General features: G+C 36.3%; 1 protein-coding gene across 1 annotated transcript in view; it reads right to left on the reverse strand.

Annotated features, from left to right (window-relative positions):
* Positions 1 to 23080, reverse strand: part of CDC73 (cell division cycle 73) — an 89047-nt gene that overhangs the window by 58047 nt on the left and 7920 nt on the right. Inside the window, exons 4-10 of the mRNA XM_069544533.1 lie at positions 22338 to 22400; positions 22206 to 22258; positions 19016 to 19104; positions 15069 to 15285; positions 11349 to 11447; positions 9431 to 9509; positions 7806 to 7870 (exon numbers count right to left, since the gene is read on the reverse strand). Of these exons, the coding sequence (XP_069400634.1) occupies positions 7806 to 7870; positions 9431 to 9509; positions 11349 to 11447; positions 15069 to 15285; positions 19016 to 19104; positions 22206 to 22258; positions 22338 to 22400 (665 nt within the window). The remainder of the gene's footprint in view (positions 1 to 7805; positions 7871 to 9430; positions 9510 to 11348; positions 11448 to 15068; positions 15286 to 19015; positions 19105 to 22205; positions 22259 to 22337; positions 22401 to 23080) is intronic.

Below are 23080 nucleotides of genomic sequence, written 5' to 3' on the forward strand. Positions count from 1 at the left end.
AAACCATCTAAAATGTCAAAATTAGGGGAGGTAAATGATTAGTGTGATAGTGTCCAGAATTCACTGTTGATAAATGATGATAATACACCGAAACCAACTCTTTTCTGGCTTAACTAGTAATCTGTAAAAAATGTTACACTGACTTGATTTCAAAATAATTTTGTGTTTGGTCTTATACACTTCTGCACAAACCTAAATGTTAAGAACAAATGCTTTTTCAATGACAACATAAAATATGACTTCAACAGCAAGACAACTACTTGAGTTCTACAGTTTGTCTCCAATTAAAACAAAACTAAAAAAAAAGTTAAAATATTTAATTCCTTAGCATTTCATATGTGTATATCTTCAACTTATTCACAGTAAAGCACCATTCTGAAATTTCAGCTAAAAACCTTAGTTCTGAACAGTAAGATTTGTCCAGACTAAGTTTTTTAAAAACAGGTATTTAAAATAAACATGGGAACAGTCACTCACAGAGGAACATGAGAAGCAGGAAAGACAAGAAGAACAACACTAAAAGAAATATCCATCAAGAAAATGACCTGGAAAAGAAACCAAAACTTAGAATTAAAGACCAAATGAGGTTGTCAGAGTGTAGGACAGAGGGGATAGTGAGGGATGAATTAACAATCCAATGAGTTTTAAGAGAAAAATACTAAGACACTAGGAAAATAAAACTTGAATGTAGGATTTATATAAAAGATTGGAAATTCACTGAAGATTTAAATCAATTTATGAAGACCTAGAAATTGATACAGCAAACAAAAACTCAGCCAACAATAGCCTAACAGAAAAGTACCCATCAAGAGAATATCTAAATGCCCGATTACTAGTTATTAGTGAAAGTGAAGTTGCTCACAGGTTAAAGCGTCTGCCTCCAATACAGGAGACTTGGGTTCGATCCCTGGGTCAGGAAGATCCCTTGGAGAAGGAAACGGTAACCCACTCCAGTATTCTTGCCTAGAGAATCCCATGGACAGAGAAGCCTGGTAGGCTACAGTTCATGGGGTCGGAAAGAGTCGGACATGACTGAGTGACTTCACTAGTTATTAGTAATTACTAGTTATCAATATACCATGTGTTTTTCATATGAATGAACTGATTCAAATCATGTCATGAAATTATATATTGAATATAATCTTTTCCCCTCAAAGTAATGAAGAAAAATATGTAAAATAAAATCATGTCTGAGTTAAAGAACAGTAACAGGCAGTCTAAAACTACACTCAGAAGTTAGGATGTAGAAGTGGTGAAATACGCTCAATATTGACAGTAATTCTGTTAAAACTGAATATATTAAAGTTGCTGTGATGAAGGTAAATAGAAATTTGAATAAAAGACTATACTGTAGTATGTTCACATTGTAGACAGACGCTTTACCGTCTGAGCCACCAGGTAGAAGAATATAGACAAAGTTATTCTTGACATATGTGCTAGAATTAATTTAGATAATTGTCGTAGAATTTTTAATAATAGTGTTAAGATCGCTCTGTTTCAGGGTGTTTTAATAGTGTTTATTGTGAGAACAGAAGAAAACAGTACCAGTTTGGAAATATGTCATTTTGTTAGTAAAAATGCTACAGTTACTTATGACTCATACATGCACAAAAGAAAAAACTCTGTCTGTGCTTCTTTCAAAATAGGTCTCAGGAGCTGTGTGACCACAGTGTTAACTATACGGTCATTGGTAGAATAAATTTAAAAGGTATGTTACAGACAATGTTAAAATTTTAAGATACTGTGGATAAACTGATAACTACTCTTTAATGAAATGAAAAGCTACATTAATAGCATTTAACCATCTAGGCTTACACTGAAAGTACTATCCACTGTGTAATGGATTTTCAATAATCTTAACAAGATACATAAACTGAAAGCAACAGTATAGAAGAGCAATATGTTTTACTTTATAAGCATTAAAATTCCCTGACACTTATTGACATGATCTGTACTATTATTTGTTTTTTCTGAGTATATCAGCATCAAAATGCCAATTCTGTTAACAAACTATTAAGGTAAAATGAGATTTTAATACCTTTAAGAAGATATCAGTGTTAGGAGATGAATACCCACCCAAAGAAGTGTTCACTCTACGTACCGCCCAACTATTTTAAAAAAGAGAGTTGGGGGCACTGTATTATTTGTGTAGAAAGTTTATAAAATACCTATAATATAAATATTCCTGCAATAACTACAATTAATTCAGTGCTACCAACAGCACTGAAAGAACAATGCTAAACTAGGTACATCTGTGCACATTTAAAACCCTGAAGACCTCAAAGGAGGTTATCATAGTCCCATTTTTCAGATGAAAAAATCAATACCTAATCTGTTGCAACAAAGAGGCAAAGAAATCAAAATAGGTGCTCTCCTCAGTCTCCCTCATATCAACAGTATGCCCCAAATCTACAATAAGCACATTATAAAAGAATTTTTAAAAACCAGTATGGAAAAATCACCTGGGGAGAACTACTGTAAGAGGGATCCAAGTGAAGCTAAGAATACAAAGAAAACATTCAATTTAATGGTGAAATCTTAGAAAAGTCTATGAAAATGCAGATATAATAAAAAATAAACTATGCACAAAATATTAATATGTTAAAAGTTAAGTATTTACTTCATGTAACAGGGAAAGATATACAATTGACTTTCAAAAGCTTAAGACATATAATGAGTGACTGACAGAAAACATACAATGCTCTGTTTTGTTCAGGGGTACACCTTTATGTTGCTCAGGCTGACAAAGGACAGAGTGCCCCTCCCATTCCCCAAAACATCAAGAGAGTCAGCAAGTTCTGAAAATTATTTCAAGTGTAATGTTCTCAAGCAAAAACATGCCAATCTAAATATAGAATGCAGAAAATTATAAAAGTAATATTCTTACTTACAATTATGTGACCATACATTAAAATCTCAATACTTTACATACTTTTTGGATCAAAATAAATAGTTTAAGTAATTAAGCCTCTTTATATATATGAGCCCTAGCAGGTATACGGAAAAGCCTAACTAGCTAAGCTGTCACACCCTCAATATGATAACATCTTTGTAGTGATTTTATCTCAAAGAATAAAGAGCTTATAAAAACACAAGGCTACAGTAAAACACATTCTAGTTACTGGAGAAGAAAAGGGTTCTCATAATATTTAAATAAACCAGTCTTCATAGCTTTGAATGAAAATTGTATCATTAGACATGTAATATCAAGTTCATCACTGGAAGTAGAGTTGCCTACATTTTCACATACAACAAACTGAGATTATACATAAAACTATAAACTCATAATAAAAGTAGCCATCATTTATCTACTGAGTCCTTTCTGTGCCAGGCACTTTACTCACTCATTAATAATACTATGAAGTAAATTCTATCCTTATTATAAAAACAAAACCTCTGGCAAAAAGGTTACATAACCATCTCAACTTAATTAGTGGCAGAATGAATGGAAGAGCTGAGATTCAAAGCCAGGACTGACTTCAAAGCTTTAAATTTGTGTTTCCAACTGACTGACTTCTTTTTAGCAAGCCAGCACTGCCTTTATTTAGAGCAGGGATTTCAAACTTAAAGGCCAATAGAATCTAAGCGGTGTACAGAAGTGAAGAAGGTGACATAAAAGACCAGAGTAGTGAGGCTTGGAGCAACCCGGAGAACTCGTAGCAGGTAGAGAAAGTAAACTGCTCAGGTGGACATGGGGCTGTCATGCTGGACTGTGGGCCCAGAGGCTTCTCAAGGGGCTGGAAATGCAAACTGTTTATGTCACAGACTCCGATCTTTAAAGTGTTGGTGAATAAAATAAAATTTATGTGGGGCCACAGTGAAGGACCCCAGAAATGCATCAAGAGGCCCAGGCAAGCACAGACAGGCAAGCTGCACCTAGCTCTGGAAAGTTCCTTTCCCAGAGGCACCCTTCAAACACACAGAGTAACCCATCTTCTTTCCAATCTTTCAAAGTGACACATCCTTCCCCCCGGGCATTGCTCCTCCCTGCCTTCTGATCCCTCGCTGTAAAAATGTGCTCTTCTGCAATATTTATGTCAGCTCCTACTCAAACTCTGGACCTTACTTCAAGAGCTACCCCCTCAGTGAAGTGTACTGACTCCCATAGAATACCAATTTTAGGTTTTATGGCACAATGGATTTGCACACACCTGGCACAGTCATAATTGCACGAGAGCCATGTGCCTCTCCAACAGTCCACTTAAAAAGAGTCCACGTGCACGTCTGGTTGTGCACACCAGTGCTGTGAGCCTAGCCTAGCACACAAGCACCCAGCAAACATCTGCTGAAGGGAAAGTAGAGGGAGGCGAGTCTCACGTAACAAGTCTTGATCAGCTATCCCCATCTCCCACTGGCCTGGGCTCCGGACCCACCTCCACAGTAGCCCCGGTACTATTTGGTACAATTCGAGCCCAGATGAGCAAATGTAACTGACAATGTAACTTTGTGAAAATTGAGATTCTGGATCCTTCTGAAAAGTGAAAATTGATGGTGCTATTATTAGACCTCTCGCACAGATATGGGAAACCCACCCCAGTTTACGATCAGGAAAATGGTTTCCCAAAAAAAGAGATCATAAGAACTATGATGAGTGTTGGAGTGGCCTTCAAATAACAAATGAAAGCTTTTCATTTGTATGATTTCAGAGTGCAAAAGGTTTCCTCAAAAATAAAACAGCAAAAGGAGTCAATGATATTCAGTAAGAACAGGAGCTAGAATATGTGGCCCTTTCACATAAACAAGCCAGACTGGGAGGTTAAAATAAAGCGGTTCGTGATGAAGGATTGCCACATCTTCTCATTCCCTCTCCAGTGGAACCATAGGTTTGCTACCACCCAACAAAAAAAGGTTCATCACCAGCTCTTATTTACTATACAATGAAAAGCATTTTCTAGTGGCATTTTTTTAGTCTAAAAAGGCCCCTTTCATTAAAGAAATTCATGAAAATATACTCTGATGTCCTCCATAGCGAACGGTTCCTACTCCCAAACCATGACTCCTAAGATCACGTCAATTAAACTGATTCCATGCAACTCTGGTTCTCTGCAATGTTTTCAACAGGAGGGAGAAAGGGGCCAACCTGGGGGGTAAACAAGCCCGGGAAAGAGTCCACACTCTTTCAGTTAAGATATTTAAAATTTTAAAATGACGACATTCCTGTACCACAAAATATGTTTAATCCAGTATTTCTTGAACATTAGAGAACCCAAGTGACACATGTGGAGGGAAGTCTGTCAACCAGGAAAGCCCCCAGCTATTCTTCAACATAAAGGTCCTGTGCCCCTGCATTTCTTGGCATGATTCAAAAGCTAACCAGAGGCCCAACTACACAAACTTGTGACTTTAAAGATGCCTGGGCTTCTGTTTCTATAATAAACTTAAATCATCATCTTCATGAAACGTTACAAAATACACTGCCTGGGCCTTTACTTCTATAGACTTCAATTATGATTCTTACGAAGTATTATCAAAACACATATCCTTGGAAATTCCCCAGTGGTCCAGTGATTAGGGCTCCATGCTTCTACTTCTGGCAGCGTGAGTTCAATCCCTAGTCAGGGAATTAAGATCCTTCAAGTATCACAGGGTATCCAAAAAAGATGCAGAAAAAAAAAACACCCCACATATTCCTTCTGTATAATACATGTAGAGAACTCATTTGTACAAAAATTTTCTAGTCTGCATAAATCAACTTACTAGTTTAGTCTAAAATCGAAGAGAACTCTAGTGTCTTGAACTTAAAAGGTATGTAGATCAATCCTAATGAAGACTGAAACTAACCTTAATAACTATGTATATCAACAAGGCATTTCAAAACCCTGAAGAACAAGGGTAGCAAAAATAAGCTGCACATAAATTAGTAAAGAAGTCATATCTGTAAAACAAAGCCTTTAACATACTCTTAATAGCTTTGTACATTTGCCTGGATCTCACAGGAGAAACTTTCTTAATTGGAGAATAAGGTAGAAAGCTGGTGAAACTCACAAGCTCACAAACAGGTAATAATTTTTTAAAAAAAAAAGGAGAAAAAAAATTACACTGAAAGGATGAGTTAGAGGTTCAACTAAAATTTCAAAGCTTTTAGATTCAAAGTTCTCAGTGTATTATTCTCTAACAATGCTAAAATGAATCAGGTCATAAGCAGGACAGAGATTCAAACCAGGCATTAAAACATTAAAAGTACTAGCAATTTAACCATGTTTAGTCTTTCTGCTGCATTCCTACACAATGTGTTTCTGTGATTAGTCCTGTAAAATCATACACCATAGAACTGTTTAAATTTGCCTCTTACAAGTATATTTAGGAACAAAGACTCTGATAAGGAAGTACAGCCTCATCATTCTCACCCTGTTTAATTAAGAAGCTGTCTTGGATTTTAGAAAAACGGTTCTGTAAAAAGCATCTATTAAAAACTATCACAGATTTTACTACTCGCATAGAAGTTCAATTATGAAATCTATTTCACAGCATTTCAGATGAGACAAAAGTAAAACCAACAGTGACAAAAATAACCACAAAAACCTTACTTTGATGGCTATGTAACAGCATCAGTTCTATAGTTCACTTGGAGAATGGCCAATAGGCAAGTTCTGCCCCCAAATAAATGTCAATAAATAAATCTTTAAGAATTTAAGTTAAATCTTACAGCTGTGAGTTACCTTTTGAAGTCAGGAAGAACCAAGCAGATCTGATAAAATGGCTTACCTAGTCTTTTATCATGTTCCCCTCACCCACTCTACTCCGGTGACCTGGCCCGCACACTGCGGCGTATGGGGCCTCAGTCCTGACCCCCGCACGTCTTTCACACAATGCTCTTCACCAAGTCTCTCCTCAGCTGTCACCTTCTCAGAGAGGCTTCTCTGACTCCTCTGTCTAAAGAGTCCTATCGGTTTATTCACAGCAACAACCCTAGCAACCAGAACAATGCCTGACACAAGTACTCAATAAGCACTTGTTGAATGAATAAGGAATCCTCATACAGTTTTAATAATATAAAATCAAATCTGATGACAGTTTAAAAATAAGTGTATTAGCAAAACAGAGATAAAGACAAATACCATGTGATTTCATTCATACGCAGAAACCAAAAAAAAACAATGACAAAACAAATGGGAACACTCAAGAACAACTCACTGATACAAAGATGACTGCATTAACCATAAGTGGTTACCAGAAATACAGGTAGTTGGGAGGTGAGACACATGGGTGAGGGGATCAGCTGCATGATAATTAGACTTGTGGCGATCGCTCAGTAGCGTACACAGATGTTAAATTACAACGCTGTACAACTGAAACTTATTTTTTCTAAAAAAAAAAATAGGGCTTGGTCAGATCATCTAGAAATAATAATCTTTAGGAGGTTAAAAAATAAAAAAGACAAGTTTGCTAAAACTGAGCCAAAGGCTTACAATCACAGGCATTAAGCATTCTCGGTTGTGTCAAGTATGCAATTTGTAGCATGACATGAACTACTACAATCTGTCTTTTCAGGACATGAGATATTATGGCAAAGAACTCTTCCAAATGGAACCTCGTATCTCATCACTAACTTTAAAATCTCCAACCAGGTAGCATCCAATCTACTTGCAAGTTAATCGAAACAACTTTCATTTAAACATACTCAGCTTAAAAAATAAAAAAGACACCCATGAATCAAACAATACCCCTCAGCTCTGTCAGCACAACTGGTCATGAAAGATAAATGTCTGAAATAGAAACTACCAGAGAACACAGATTTCCTTCAACATCTGCTACTCACATAATATGACTGGAATAAAAGAACCTCTGCAGTCAGAGTGACTTACCGTCACAGACTTGAGAGTCATCCCATGGTAGGTGCCCATAGTGTCAATTTTGAAACCTTCCGTTTCTATAAAGAAAGTGAGATTACCATTAGATTTTATATATTTTATGATAAATAGCAAATCTAAAGTAATAATCTACATTATATCTGATAGCTCAACAGAATAACAAAGCCTTGAATCTACTAGACATACAGTTAAATTACATACTTGTGAAGATGGAAACTTTCAAAGGAATACCAGCTCAAAGATGCAAACAATACACACCAATGGGCCCAAAGTACAGAAGCTGGTTAGGATTGTCTCTACAACTGTGTTCAAGTCATATAGCTGGTCGGAAATACAAAAAGCTAAACTGAATAAAATATTTTATAATCCCCAAGTTATTTAGTCCTAATATGAACTCTTTACCATAAAGATCTGTGTTCCAAAGTAACAATCACCAGTACACGTTTTGTAATTCGTAGAAAAGCAACACTAAATATCGACAGGCACTCCAGGACAGAGTCTCAGTTTACCTTTCTGTAACAGGTCAAAGAGGTAAATATTTCACACACTGCAAACCATACAGTCTGTCACAACTCCTGAATTCTGCAGTTGGAGTGCAAAGGCAGGATGAACAACGTAAGTAATCAAATGAGTACAGCCTGATTCTACCCCAGGAGATTCAGATTTGGTCTATGGGCTGTAACCTGCCAACCCCTACTTGACAAAAGTCATTCCAAGAGAAAAATTGGATAAAAGGATGAACTACCATCTTTCCATGCCATATGTTCAGTACATACCTTTATCCAGCCAATGAAACAAGCACACAAAATTCACTGCATCAAGGCAACAAACTCTTTAATAAACTTACGGGGATTTCAGATTATGCAGGAAAGAAATCATAAATGCTACCCTTTTACAATTGCTTCTCTCTCATTTTTTCATGAATGAGATAAATGAAGAGCCCAAGAAAAGTTACACTGACATTAGTCCCACCCTCACTAAGCGCCTTGCTGATATGGCAACGGCTCACTGCTGAATGAGCCATGGAGCCATCACAAAGCCAGTCCTCAAGTGGTTACTCCAGTCTATGCACCCAAGTCCTCAATGCACACCTTTATAACTGGGGAAATATGATTTGATATGTAGAGTTTCTACCCTAAAATAAACTTCTGAGAAATAGAATTAAGGCTAACAATAGCAATTATTTATAGGTAGCTTATTATATACACCAGTCACTATTCTGGGGACTTTATTAACTAGTTTAATCCCCACAATAACCCAAAGAGATAGGGACTACTACTAAATACTATTGGTATCGTAATGACACACAGAAGGAAACTGAGACAGACTACTGTTAAAGTAACATCAAAACTTTTCTGTAAAATGCCAGACAGTATTTTCAGGCTTTGTGGGCCACATGATCTCTGTCGCAATTCAACCCTGCTGTCACAGTGCTAGAGACACGGGGTAAACAAAAATGAATGAGCGTGGCTGTTTTCCAACAAACGTAATTCAGAAAAACATGTAGTCACAGACTTGGCCTGCAGACGTGTGCCAACTCCTGCTCCCACATGAAGTCGCGCTGCCTCTCGGGTTCAGCACAACCACAGCAAGGGGAAGAGAAAGATCAAGTAACTCGCCTTCTTTTCCTTTGAATCTTTCCTGGTCATATCTGTTGTAAGCAGCCGGGATAGGCTGTTTGGTACGCAATGTGGGATCCTGCAGAAAAACATCGTTAAGTTATATGTCAATATTGTCTAAACTGTTACTTAATACTTATAATAAAAATCACAATAAAGCTATTGTTTTCTAAGCTTTCCTCTTAATATTTTGGCCAATAAGACCAAAACAAGGAGTAGACAAAACTGGGGAATCATCTGAAGCTGATTTTCAAGATACTGTTTACTGCTAGAACACCAACCCAACTAGGAAGGAGGTAAAGACCACCAAGTAAATGTGCATCAAGGCAAAAAACAAAATTCTCAGAAACTGCAGAAATAACATGGGTACACTTAATAATTTCATTATGATTAAATTTCTTTAAAAATAAACTCACTCCAATCATGAATTATTTTTCTTTAACCCAAAAAATAAACTTTTAATTCAAACCGTATATTCAACTGGCATGTTGGAGTCTTTTAACTGAATTATTCCCCAGATTATTAATCCTTATATTAAATAAATAAAATAATGACAATAAACCCATTTATCAAAGTACAGTGCAAAGCTGAAGTTAACAAAGCTGTTTTCTTAAAACACTAGCCAATCTAACTTGCCAATCTAACATGTAATTAATTCACAAATACTTTCTGAAAGTCTATGATAAACTAAAAAAGTATATTTAAAGAATATTCCCAAAATTGCTTGGGAAATTCATGTTATTTGTAAAGACTGAAATATTCTTCATTTTGTTACAATAGGATGCTACCACAATTATTACTCCAAATCAAACATATTCATTCAAGAGTGTCACTAGGTATATACTTCCACAGTCAAATGCCAAACATTAAAATTTTCAAGTAGTTTAATGATTATGAGAATACAGAGAATATTCAGTCACAAAGGTAACAGTTGAACTGTTTTAGGAGTTGATGTAAGCTTCCTACCAATTGCTATTCAACAAGTCCACCAATTCATAATTATAAACACTGTTTTGCATAACAGCACCTATCACTGCCTTTTTTATTTATCTGTATGTCCCACTAGACTCTAAGTGCAAAGGAAGCTTTTCACTCTTACACATCCTGTATCTCTGTCGGCACACTGCCTGACAATAAGAGGCACTTAAAAATGTGCACCTGTGGTTGACTCATGCCGATATGTGGCAAAAACCACAAAACTGTAAAGCAATTATCCTCCAATTAAAAAAAAAATACCTGGCCAGCAAGTCACCTGACGTGTTTATCTAAATACTAGCAAAAATTCACTACCTCGAAAAGGTTAAACACCAAGAATTTCATGAACAAATAAACCTACTTACTCTTGCAAAGACTGTATTAGTACTCTACCAAATTTTGACATACTTTTAGAAATTATAAAATGAAAAAGGTTTTATTTGCATGTTATTTTTCCTTTGCTGAATCTTATGAAACTGGCTTCATAGATTTCATTTATATGTGGAATCTAAAAAAAGAAAACAAATCAACAAACCAAACAAAACAGAAACACACTCACAGAAAGATGTAGAACAAATGTGCGGTCATTACAAGGGTTGGGAGGAGTTGGAACAAAACAAATAAAAGGGATTAGGAGGTACAAACTTCCAATTATAAAATAATTAAGTCACAAGGATGCAATATGCAGCATGGGGAATACAGTCAATAAATAATATTGCAATAACTCTGTATGGTAACAGATGGCTACTAGACTTCTGGTTCTGATCAATTTGCAATATATATAAATGTCAAATCACTGTGCTGTATACCTGAAAAAATATAATTTTGTATGTCTCAATTCTAAAATAAATAAGTAGATAAATACTTAAAGATGTTTTCAATATTATAACACCAAATAATCACTTTTAATAAAACAACTATAGAAGCAACAAAATGTTCTTACAACAGGCGCTGCATTTGGGGCCGGTCGCTGTTCAGGTGCACGCCCTTCTTCTCTGGCCTTTACTGACTGAAGAATTGCAAAAATATTCTTGGAAAAATTCTGAAACAGAAATGGATTTCAATTATTGAGTCCACTTAAAATTAAATACTCAATAAACAATTTCAGATTCAGTTTTCTCTATTAATTCTTCCCTTACTACATCATAATGAGGCATGATTACTACACACGAAAGTAAAAATCAACTACTACTAGGAAATTCATCCAAAGACCAGTTATTATAAACCCAATGTTATTCACTTATTTTCATTTTACCTAAAGTACACAGCTGGCTATAAATTCATTGATATTCTCCATTTATTCAAAAAATGTAAGCCGCAAACAAGGTAACATTTAAAAACAAAAGTACAGCAGATTTGTTGTCAAGGGGGCTTCTTAGTTGTAGAAGAAATGAATTCTTCTGAAAGAAATCAACTATTAAAGTTTCTTCTTGATGAACTCCAATGCTAATTTCAGACTGCTACACTTCATAGGTTGAAAAGTTCAAGATACTGTTAGGAGTCAACAGGCACTTTTCAAAGCTGTGTGAGTTGGAAAGATTTTTAAAAACATAACAACTTTTACATGAACAACCTTAGCAACATTGAACAAAGCTGACAAATCTGACCACTCCTTCATGAAATATTCTTTCACCTGAGACTATCCCCCTCAGTTCCCTTGGGGCTCTTCTAACTCTGCCTGTTAATCACTTATCATTTTAAGCAACATTCTGTCTCCTGTTGAAGAATATAACCTTTGTGAAAACCAGGACCAAGGCACCCCCAGTCAGTGCCCCCATGTGCCTGCTGGACGATGTCACATAAACGTTACACAAATAAACATGGATAGGAGAGGAGAGACAGCCTGAAACATAATGTTAACCACTGCCACAGGAACAGTACTTACTAGCTCCTATAATTCTTTAGGACAACAAACATACATCTCACAACCACTTACTCTTAAAAATTATGGCACACCCCAAAGAGACTTTGTTTATATAGGTTATAATATTTATCAAATTAGAGATTTGAACTATTTTTAAAATAGTAATTCCTTCAAAAATGAGAGGAAAAGGTACTCTAAGTAAAAATAACTTGTTTTCATGAAAAACTATTTTCCAAAATGTACAAAATGTTAATGACAAGCAAGTGTGACACTATGTTAAATTTAGGAAACTGCTATGGCCTCAGTAGCAAAAAGGAACCTCCCAAATTCTAACTTTCTTTTAACTGACAAAAAAATACTGTCAATTTCATATTTTGAACCAACAGCCTTTCCTCCCTCATTTTCCAAAAAATGCCAAATGCACAGGTGCTTTTCATGGAGATAATCATCATATTTTGGTATGCAGAAGTGCTTTGCATGTTCTGATTTCATCACAGAAAATACTGGTAAGAATATACCTAAAGGTTAAGATTTAATAAAATTAGTGAATTTTTGAATTTCATCAAGGACATCATTAGCAGTGAAGAACAAAATGGCCACTAGCAAAGACTGGTGCCAATGCTTTAATTCACATCAAGATACCAGCAGTTAACTAACCACTGCTTTTGCACCAGAAATGCAAAGGTCAACACAGTGACAAATGCAAATAAAGTCTTAATCTTATTAAGAAAATAGCTGAGAACACGAAAAGCAAATCTCACTATTTTAAAACTCTAGAAAAAAATTAAAATGTTACTAATTTTATGTGGTAGAATTACAAGTGATTATTATACCTTCCTTTTAGTGATCTCTTTTATCAATTTTTCAATAATGACTATATATTAGTGTGTATAAATTTAAAAGTATATCTTAAACAGTATCATAAAATTAGACTGCTTTTTTGTGACGTGCTTGCAATGGAATTTTGAAAAAATAACTTTTGCTCAAGAAACTCAGCTAATAAGAAAACCCTGATCGGTGGTAATAATGAAGATCTGCTTAAAATCATAGGGCCATTCAGGGCAATAAGCACCTAAAAGTTTTTTTTTTTTTTTTAAGAGTTTGTCAGATGAAAACAGTATACAGAGGGACTACCTACCAGTCAAAATCATCATTTTGATTTTTAAAAATGTTAATACTCACAGAAGCAAACCTAGCTACAAAACAGTTCTTCTAATACTAACTTATTTTTAAATTACACATTGGTGCCAACAATGCTAAACTCAACTACAACACTTAGTTTTGAAATAGTGGTACAATCCTGCCACCTAGAGCTCAAAGAAGTTATTCATTTCAAAAATCACAATGAATACTGGTAGAATGTAAGTAATAATACTTAACTATTAGCCACCCTAGGCATTAAAAATGAGTATCAACAGATCTGTCTACGATGGCTCCCTCATAGCTCAGGTGGTAAAGAATCCGCCTGCAGTGCAGGAGACCCTGGGTTTGATTCCTGGGTTGGGAAGATCTGCTGGAGAAGGGAAAGGCTACCCACTCCAGTATTCTGGCCTGGAGAATTCCATGGACTATACAGTCCATGGGGTCGCAGAGTTGGACATGACTGAGTGACTTTCACTTTCTTTCATCAACAGATCACTTAAATACAAACTTAGGATTTACTCGTGTTTTCAGATTTCTTCATAATTCTAAGCTCTGGAGAATGATTCTTAATCTTGACATCGACTGCTCTACGAAACAAGTCAAAGTACAAGAGAAAAAAATTCTTCCCTTCATATATTCCTTCTAGTAGCTATTCTACTAAAATGGCACAGTGAACTTAGGGCCAGAATCCAAAAAATGTGCAAACAAAATGAGTCTGCCTAGACCAATGAAGAAGTTCACTTTCATCAATAATCTCACAATTTCTAAAAAATCTTCTTACCAAATCATCACTGTGAACTGTGTCTCAGTGAAGAATTAACATTTAAGAGAAAATTCAGATGTGTGGGAGAAAAAGAGAGGTAAAAATAGGTAAGTGAAACAGAATTGATTCAACCTCTTTGGAGATCTATTAAGACACTGAATATCCAGTATCTTTCAACTTCTTATCTTTCAAAATTTAAAGTACCTTCTCCTTTAACCAGCAACTGGCTTCTAGGCATTAATGCCTCTGCTATGTAGTCATAAATGCATGAAGGTGTATGTACAAGGATGTTTTTTAATGCAGTTATTTATAATCATGAATAGGAAACGAGAGAAGACGACAGGAGAGAGAAGGAGGCAGCAAAAAAGGGGAAAGGAAATGAAGAAAACCCACCACCTGCAGCCAAAAAACAAAACAACTCCATTAATGAGGAACCAGCAAACATTGCCACAACCACCCAACAGAAGAGACTGTATCAAATACACAAACAAATTAATGTTTGTTGGGCCATTTTCATTAGTTCTCTACTTTGTGAGGAAAAAAAATCAATATTGGTATTAATGACCAGAGAGCTTACCATCAAGATTCCCTGTTCATTGGGTTTAAGCAAAAAATCTCACCAATAAGAAAACTGTAAATCTCTGGATTTACAAACAAAGCGCAAAGAAAGGGACTCGCACTTTGACTCAGATTTTTTCATCAGCTTCTCTGGTGACCAACCACCAATCATACACTAGCATGGAATGGTAAACAGATCAGTTAGAAAGCTAAATGATTACTGCTCTCTTAGATACAAAAAACTTCCTCCTCACAGGAAATTTTAACCAACTTTAAAATCAACCGTAGTTGAAACACACACAGACACTAACAAACAAGAAGTGGAATATAATTACCTTTCCTGTGCTCTGTAAAATAGTTGTTCGCGTCCGCCACACTCTTTCTCTGCTGACAATATCTCGGGTCACATCTACCTCAGCATCCACAAAACTCCTCTGTTTTAAGGCAGTTATATCATCATCTAAGTCAGTCTTAATGGTAGATCTTTTCTTAGCCATAATTTTGGCTTTGATTGCGGCAATTTTTTCCACTGACATAGCTTCAGACAAAGACCTGAAAGCAAAGTCTTTTTTAATATTCACAGCAAGGATCTCTTGAGCACACTATAAAATATTTTGCTACATTTATAACTTCCTGGTAATAATACTTTAAGTGGCAATAATTAAGATTTCCTCCATATATATATATAAAACTAACACACTTGATAACTTATAACCATGTAAGGGTCCACATAAAAACACTATAAGCAAATTAGTAATTTTTAGGAGGAACGATGCACAGTATTTTTCACATTTTTAAAAATCTCTTCCCCTACCCAAATAATTAATTAATACAGCCTTTTAGATTGATCACCATCAACCAATCAGAGAATTCTGCACAAGCCGATCACATATCCTGGGACACCGCTCCCTCCGTCTTTAAAAATACTTTGCTGAAACCCATCAGAGTTTGGGTTTTCTGAGCACAAGGCACCTGTCCTTCTTGTGTGGCCCTGTAATAAACCTTTCTCTGCTCTCCCTCCACAAAAAAGCCTTTTATATGAGACTTTTATTTGCTAACCCTCCCCATCCTGCATACAAATTACACACACACACACACACACACACACACACACACCCATAAGCATGTGCACACAGCACCTTGAAAGGCAGGGGGAAGAATTTCATTCTGTAAAGAATCCAAAGTTTAGGTTTTCCTTGAAATTTATTTCAAGGTTTCAATCTATGTTATAATATACAACATATCAATTTTACAGCTGACAGAGACATTAATGTGCCACATAAACATATACCCCTTTTAAAGTCTGGAAGATAAAACAATACTTTGAAGTTCTCATTTTCTTTCTTTTACTTCATTTTCAAAAAGCACTGAAATAGCAAACAGAAGCTATGCTTTCAGAAGTAATGGAAAAAAAACAGACTTAACAATTAAAGTATAGATTTCATTAAAATCATATGCTTAGTGTTATTTCTCACAACGTAAAAACAAGAAAAAGAGTTTGGAAACCTTAACTGCAGTTGATAAAATTATTACTCTAATCACAAGATGACAATCTTGAAATACGTTTAAACAACATGTGGGGAAAAGACAGGAATTCCTGCAGGCGTAAACATGGTAGTATTATGCAGTATGCTATTTTATTTCCATTAGGTATGGAAGTACTTTACAGCAGATGCTCAATATGTATCAGCATTTGACTTACTTTAATATAATACTATGCAACTTTCCCTTAAAATCAAAAGCATACCAGCACACCTTGAGCCAAATTTAAACACTTTTCTAAACTATAATCAAAACATGCACTGGACAAGCTCTGGAGTTTCACTTCCAGCCAAGATGAAGTAACAAGAGACTGGTTAATCCTCCTACCTTGAAACAATCAGTCAAAATATATGACACAATAGTTTACTCAATATCTTCTATCAAGTAATGAAAGACAGTGATCTCTCACACATGAAAACTAAGTAAGTAAGCCCTATGGAGGTTGCAATTTACAGCCTTCAAAGTTCCCAACACAGCACAGGGAGGAGAACTCAGGCAAAACTTACCATATATCCTGATTTGGGGAAACAGAGCTGGGATTCCAGTAAGATCAAAGGGTACACCAACTCACAGGCCAGAGTGCCTAAGAAGAGAGAGCTGCACAGGACCCCTTGAGTACTCTGGCAGATTACTGATTAGCCCATAAGTAGTTGGAAACTAAAGTGAGGAACAGAACCACCTAGAGGGAACGGAGTCCAGCACCCACACAGGAGGAAGAGCAAAACCTAGTCCCACCAGCCAGACTGAAAACCTCATATTTATGGGGCGTTAGATGGAGTTAACGGTCAAAATGGTCCTGTCTCAACAACAGTGGGCAGTAACTACCCTAACTCCACACTGTTCAAACAACAATTCTTAAACCCTAACTAAACACTGTTCAAACAACAATTCTTTATAAATTAAAAAATCAAGACTCAAAAGGAACAAACTGTTTCAAAGGATTAACTATGCCCCAAAACAAAAGAAAATTTAGAAAAACACAGAAACATCCAGCACTCAAAAACATAAGATGCACAATGTCTGGTATCCAAACAGTACAAGGCATATAAAGGAGCAGGAAAATGTGAGCCAGAATGAGGAGAAATCTAAAGTGAAAAACACTGCAGGACTGACAAAGGCACCAAAATAATACAACTATTCCACACACGCAACAAAGAGAGACACGGACTGTGTATTTAACTTGTAAAGGTAAACAATACGATGCTCGAGACTACCAATATAAGAAGAATATAATTACATTAAGAAAAAATGGGAGAACTACATACAGAACTACAGAAACTATCCAAAATGAACAGAAGAAAGAACCAATCCAAAAAAAGAAAAGAACATAAGTGAGCTGTTGAATAATTACAAGTACGAGTAATCAGGTCAGAAAGGGGGGAGAAAAGGAAAAAGAAAAAGTTGAGGAAGCAGAATAAAAGCTTTTCTAAATTCACTGAAAATTATGAACCCAAAAATCCCCTCAAAAACTCAAGCACAAGAAACATGAAGAACACTCTCCCAAGTTATGTGATTAATTAAATAGTTCCAAACCGACAATACAGAAAACTTTTTAAGTAGTCAAAGGAAGAAAGCCACATTTAAAGATACAGAAGAGAATTCCCTGGTGGTTCAGTGGTCAGGACTCCATGCTTTTACTACCAAAGAGCTCAGGTTCAATCTCTGATCAGGGAACAAAGATCCCACAAGCCACAAGGTGCAACCAAAAAAAGAAAAAGGGGTAACAGATTTTTAACCAAAAACACCACAATCAAGGAGAGAGTGGTGTATCACACTTTAAAAAGAGGTAGTCTGGAATTCCATATCCAGTGAAAATTTCTTAAAAGGGGGGGAGGTGATTTTTCTGAAATAAAAAAGTTGAAAGAAACACCAGCAGTCCTAAACGGAAATAAATGTTAAAAGAAGAACATTAAATTAAAATAACAAAAACAGTAAGGCAGTCAGGCCAAAGAGAAAAAAAAATGGGTACACAAGTCTACAACAGGGAAGAAGAGGCATGGAGGCAGTACACAGCATTTTCCCTAGATGTTTAAACAAGGGTAAGAACAATGCACTGTGGTGTTTGGAACACATGTATGAGTAAAACGTATGACAACAGCCGCACAAATGCCAAGAGAGAACAGGAAGCCCCTGGTGCTGAGGTTCCTGCACTGCACACGAGGTGGCAGACCCTGCAGGCAGGCAGTGACCCCACACACCACACGCAACGAACCCCAGCAACCACTCGAAGAGAACAGCAGCACACACTACTCAGCCAACGAAAGGGTAGAACAGAATCACAGCAAATATTCATTTAATCTAAAATCAAGCTAATTTCCATTTTAGGGAACAAAATTTTGAAAAGAACAGAGAGACATAGAGAAAACAGCAGCAAATTACTGACCTAGAATTAAGCATGTTAATAATCACATTAAATGTAAATATTTAACGTATGGTACTTTACAGGGAAAGTCTGCTAATCACTGCTATAAACCAATAAGAGATTTCATGACAAATGAGTGGCTTGGATTATGGAATAATTTAATATCGTAACAGAATCAAGAAACTTTCAGAAAGCATAAGCACAATGGCTTCCAATCCTCCATCATAAAAAATACTCGAGCATCTTCTTTCAAACTGAGAGCAGGGAAACACACACTGAAGAATGCAATACATGTAGACAGCATGTTAATACCCCTGTTTCCACATACACTTATATATATTGTCTAAATTGCCTATTTTCTATCAAAGAAATTCTTACCTGATTTGTTCAGTCTGTACAATCCCTTCTTTGTGACCCTCCAAACGAGCAGCCAATCTCTCTTTATCAAGGCGTACACACTCTTCATCCTGAAAATAATGAGTCCGTAAATATTTTAAAATTTAACTTAACTTTTAGTACAACAAAAAAAACAAACACTGCAAGTAACTTTTGCCAAAGTTCCCACCTACAAAGTCCCAGGCATCACTGGCCTTGGGTCAATTTTATAATACTTTTAGTTACATACAGAACTGACTCATTGGAAAAGACCCTGATATGCGGAAAGACTTAAGGCAGGAGGAGAAAGGGACGACAGAGGATGAGATGGTTGGATGGCATCACTGACTCGATGGACGTAAGTCTGAGTAAACTCCAGGAGTTGGTGATGGACAGGGAGGCTTGGTGTGCTGCAATCCAGGAGGTCGCAGTCAGACACGACTTAAGCAACTGAACTGAACTGAACATAAAAACAGTAACAACTGTATGTTGGAGCACCTAAGATTAGAACTGAAAGCTTACAAACAAACTTTAGTAAGTTTTTCCTATAATTAAGGCTTCTTTTATAATATATCATAGCTACTCTTATTCGGAAAGACAATATACAACAAAAAATTCCTTCTCCTCAGAAAAGTAACTAAATTTTATTAGTCCTAAATGTTCATTGGAAGGACTGATGCTGAAGCTGAAACCCCAATACTTTGGCCGCCTGATGCGAAGAACTGACTCATTGGAAAAGACCCTGATGCTGGGAAAGACTAAAGGTGGGAGAAGGGGATGATAGTGGATGAGATGGTTGGATGGCATCACCAACTCAATGGACATGAGTTTGAGCAAGCTATGGGAGATGGTGAAGGACAGGGAGGCCTGCCGTGCTGCATTCCATGGGGTTGCCAAGAGTCAGACACAACTGATCGACTGAACTGAACTGATGAGGAGCCTTCACCACAGTTAAAACTTTCATCTTGGATCGAGATGGTTTTCGTATGTTGCCCCAGGTCTTGAATCTTTTAGCACAGAACACCAGAAGTGAAAGCTGAATGTTTTTCAAAGGATCTTCTTCAGAACACCAGGTGCTTCCTACAAAGTGCCCATGAGCCATTTCATACCTGACTTCAACCTTTGCAACTCAGCTTCTACCTTATTTAGATATTAGAATCTCAGGTAAAAGTTAAGTCTGAAAAGTGTTTGGTTACTTAAAAAACAAAACTTACTCTGATCTAGTTCAATGCCTACATTCAGCAAAAGAGAAAACTGAGAACCAGAGTCAGTGTCTATGGTTAACGAATATGAAATTGTGTAAAATCCATCAGTAGATTCTATAGACCCAGAAAAACGTCATGCTCCGTGTTCTAACCATGTTAAACTTAAAACAGCCATCTTGCCGGGGTGAATGAAAAAATTAATATCTCAACAAATGTGTTAAATTACATCTAAAATAAAAGTTTAACACATATTACTCAAGTTCCTTAAGAGACTGATTTTAAAGACAACTGCAGCCTAGGTTTCAACCAGATCCCAAGGTTTCTCTCTGCTGGCATAGTGCCTAGCAGGCCCTCAACAGATATTTACTGAACTGAAAACTCTCAGTGTGTAATATGGCTACTCATGTAATTCATTTAACTCTATAAATACTCTGGAAATAATTTCATTATGCTATTTCTTGTTGATTTTTAAAGTTATCAGAATTCTAGCAAATCTGCAATTCTGAGATATTAAACTCTTTCAAATAATTAAACCATGAATTTCAGTTTTTCCCCAATAAATCATGTCTTTAAATTCACTTATTTTGTACACAATGTGTTACAACCTCCTTTCACACAGAAAGAGTTGTGGAAAATTTCAGTTTTGCTGTTACAAAATCTGTACCCAGCAGAGGGGAGCAGCCAGGAGCCAGACTGCCTGGGCTCTAATCCTGGTTATGTGCTCCCCAGCAAGTCACTGCTCTCTGAGCCTGTGAGCTCACAGATGACATGTGTGGCTGCCAATTTCAGGAGGTGATGGTGAGGACTACAGGAATTAATCATGTACATAAAGTAGAGTATCACCTGGTGCAAAATAACAACAATCAGCTAATTATCTCTATCATTATCTGAAAAAACAAGTCTCAGAGTACACTGAAGCAAAATCACATAATCTTGGGATTAAATTTTGTCAGTGATTCTACTGTATGCATTTACCAACCAACTTTGCCCCTAAGAGTTACTTTCCTTATCTTTCTCTAACTGTGGATGCTTTGCTGTTCATGAAGCAGGCAAAAGGTACAACTATTTGATTGTTACACAAGTGTCAAATGAAAAGACTTACAGCTTCTAGTAATGTTAACCCTACCAGTGATTACAAGTGTGATTCCTATACTGGTCATTTATTTATAGCCGATTTAGTCATTTCTCAGATTTTAAGTAAGCCTCTAATGCATTATCTTCCATTTTCAGAGTGTTTATATGTAAGTGATCTGAGGCTTGTTAAAAACAAACAGTACTATAATTATACAATTTAAATTCCTAACATTCTAAAACTTTGTAAAGTTTTAAGACAACTGAGCTAGTTAATAAATTATCTTTTCAACATTAACTGCATTTCTTACAGGGTTCTATTCAACATGAACTGTCCTGTTTACCAACAGTAATATTCCACTTGCTGGCTATAAAATACTACCAAATCATCTAACCTGATAAGTCAACATTGGAAAAAGTAACTGTTCACAGCTCTTCAGAGGGGAGCAAACTCCAACATCACCTTATTCCAAGGGAAAGTGAACTACAACACAAAGGCCAAATCTGGCCCATTGCCTGTTTTATGAAGTTTTTTTGGAGTACAGCCTCGCCTTGTCATTCATGCACTTCTCTGCCTACAGTGCAGAGGGGAGGAGCTGGATTAAGACACGGCCCCAAAAGCCTGAAGGAGGGCCTCTCTGGCCCTTTATAGAAAAGGCTCTGACTACTCATCTAGTCCAACACTTCCATCAACAAGGATATAAAGGCAAAGAAAATAATTTGTCCATCATGCAGCCTGTATGTGAGAGCTCTTATAGAATATAAGAGCTTAAGCTAATTATTAATCAACTGCAAATATAACCACTTTTCAAGAAAAAAAGCTCTCAGGACTACGATGAGCAAAGAATTCTTACTACCACACAATTTCAATCTCCATTTAAAAAAAAAAAATCACTTTAGAAATAAAGTTCCATTACCTCAATTCGTGGTTTTTTTGCTTCTGCCAAAACTTCATCTGCAGCTCGTTTGACTGTAAGAAAAGAAGAAATAAATGTACAGTTTGGGGACAGGTGTTTAAAAGTTCAGTATAAACATGAAACAAGACATACCTTGAGTAGATCTCTGCAGACCTATTTCTAGAGGGGCACTTCTGTCTATACTGGCCGATGTTGCTGAAGATTTAAAAAGATATGTGAAAAGATAAATATTTGAATATGTAAGACCAGAAATTTATGCAAGGGAAATACTCAAGATCTGTTACATTTCTTACTTAATATAGGATTATATCTCTTAAAAAGCTAAGTTTTAAAGCAAGTTTGTAAAAGTATTTTATTATAAAAAATTGATCTGTAATAAAAAGTTATGTAAGAGGACAAACTATTTTTGACCATTTAACTTACAATCTGACCGAAATCAACTACAAAGAACATATTCCCACATATTACAATGTAGGTATTCAGAAGTGTATGAAAACATAAATAAAAATATAGATGTACATATTAATTCACGAGGGATCAACATTAGAGCACAGCTCTGAATCGGGTGGCAAGTAGTGAGCCATGTGACAATGTAAAACAAAATGTAACACAGAGTTCGGAATAGCAAGTGCGTAGGATCTAAAGACAAAAAAGCTACAAGAGCCAGGAAGACTGAGAGCCGATGAGGTCACAGAGATGAGCAGAAGCATGACTGTGCAGGTCAGGGAAGAAGGATGAGCTGTATTCCAAATGTGATGGGAAGGCACAGGATGGCCTCGAGCAGGTGAGTGACACAATCAAGTTCAGATGCTCTTCAAAAACAGGTCCCTCTAAGTGGTGAGCAGAGACTACATGGTAGGAAACGAACAGCAAGG

This window comes from Ovis canadensis, chromosome 12, assembly GCF_042477335.2.
Source record: "Ovis canadensis isolate MfBH-ARS-UI-01 breed Bighorn chromosome 12, ARS-UI_OviCan_v2, whole genome shotgun sequence".
NCBI classification, from domain to species: Eukaryota; Metazoa; Chordata; class Mammalia; order Artiodactyla; family Bovidae; genus Ovis; species Ovis canadensis.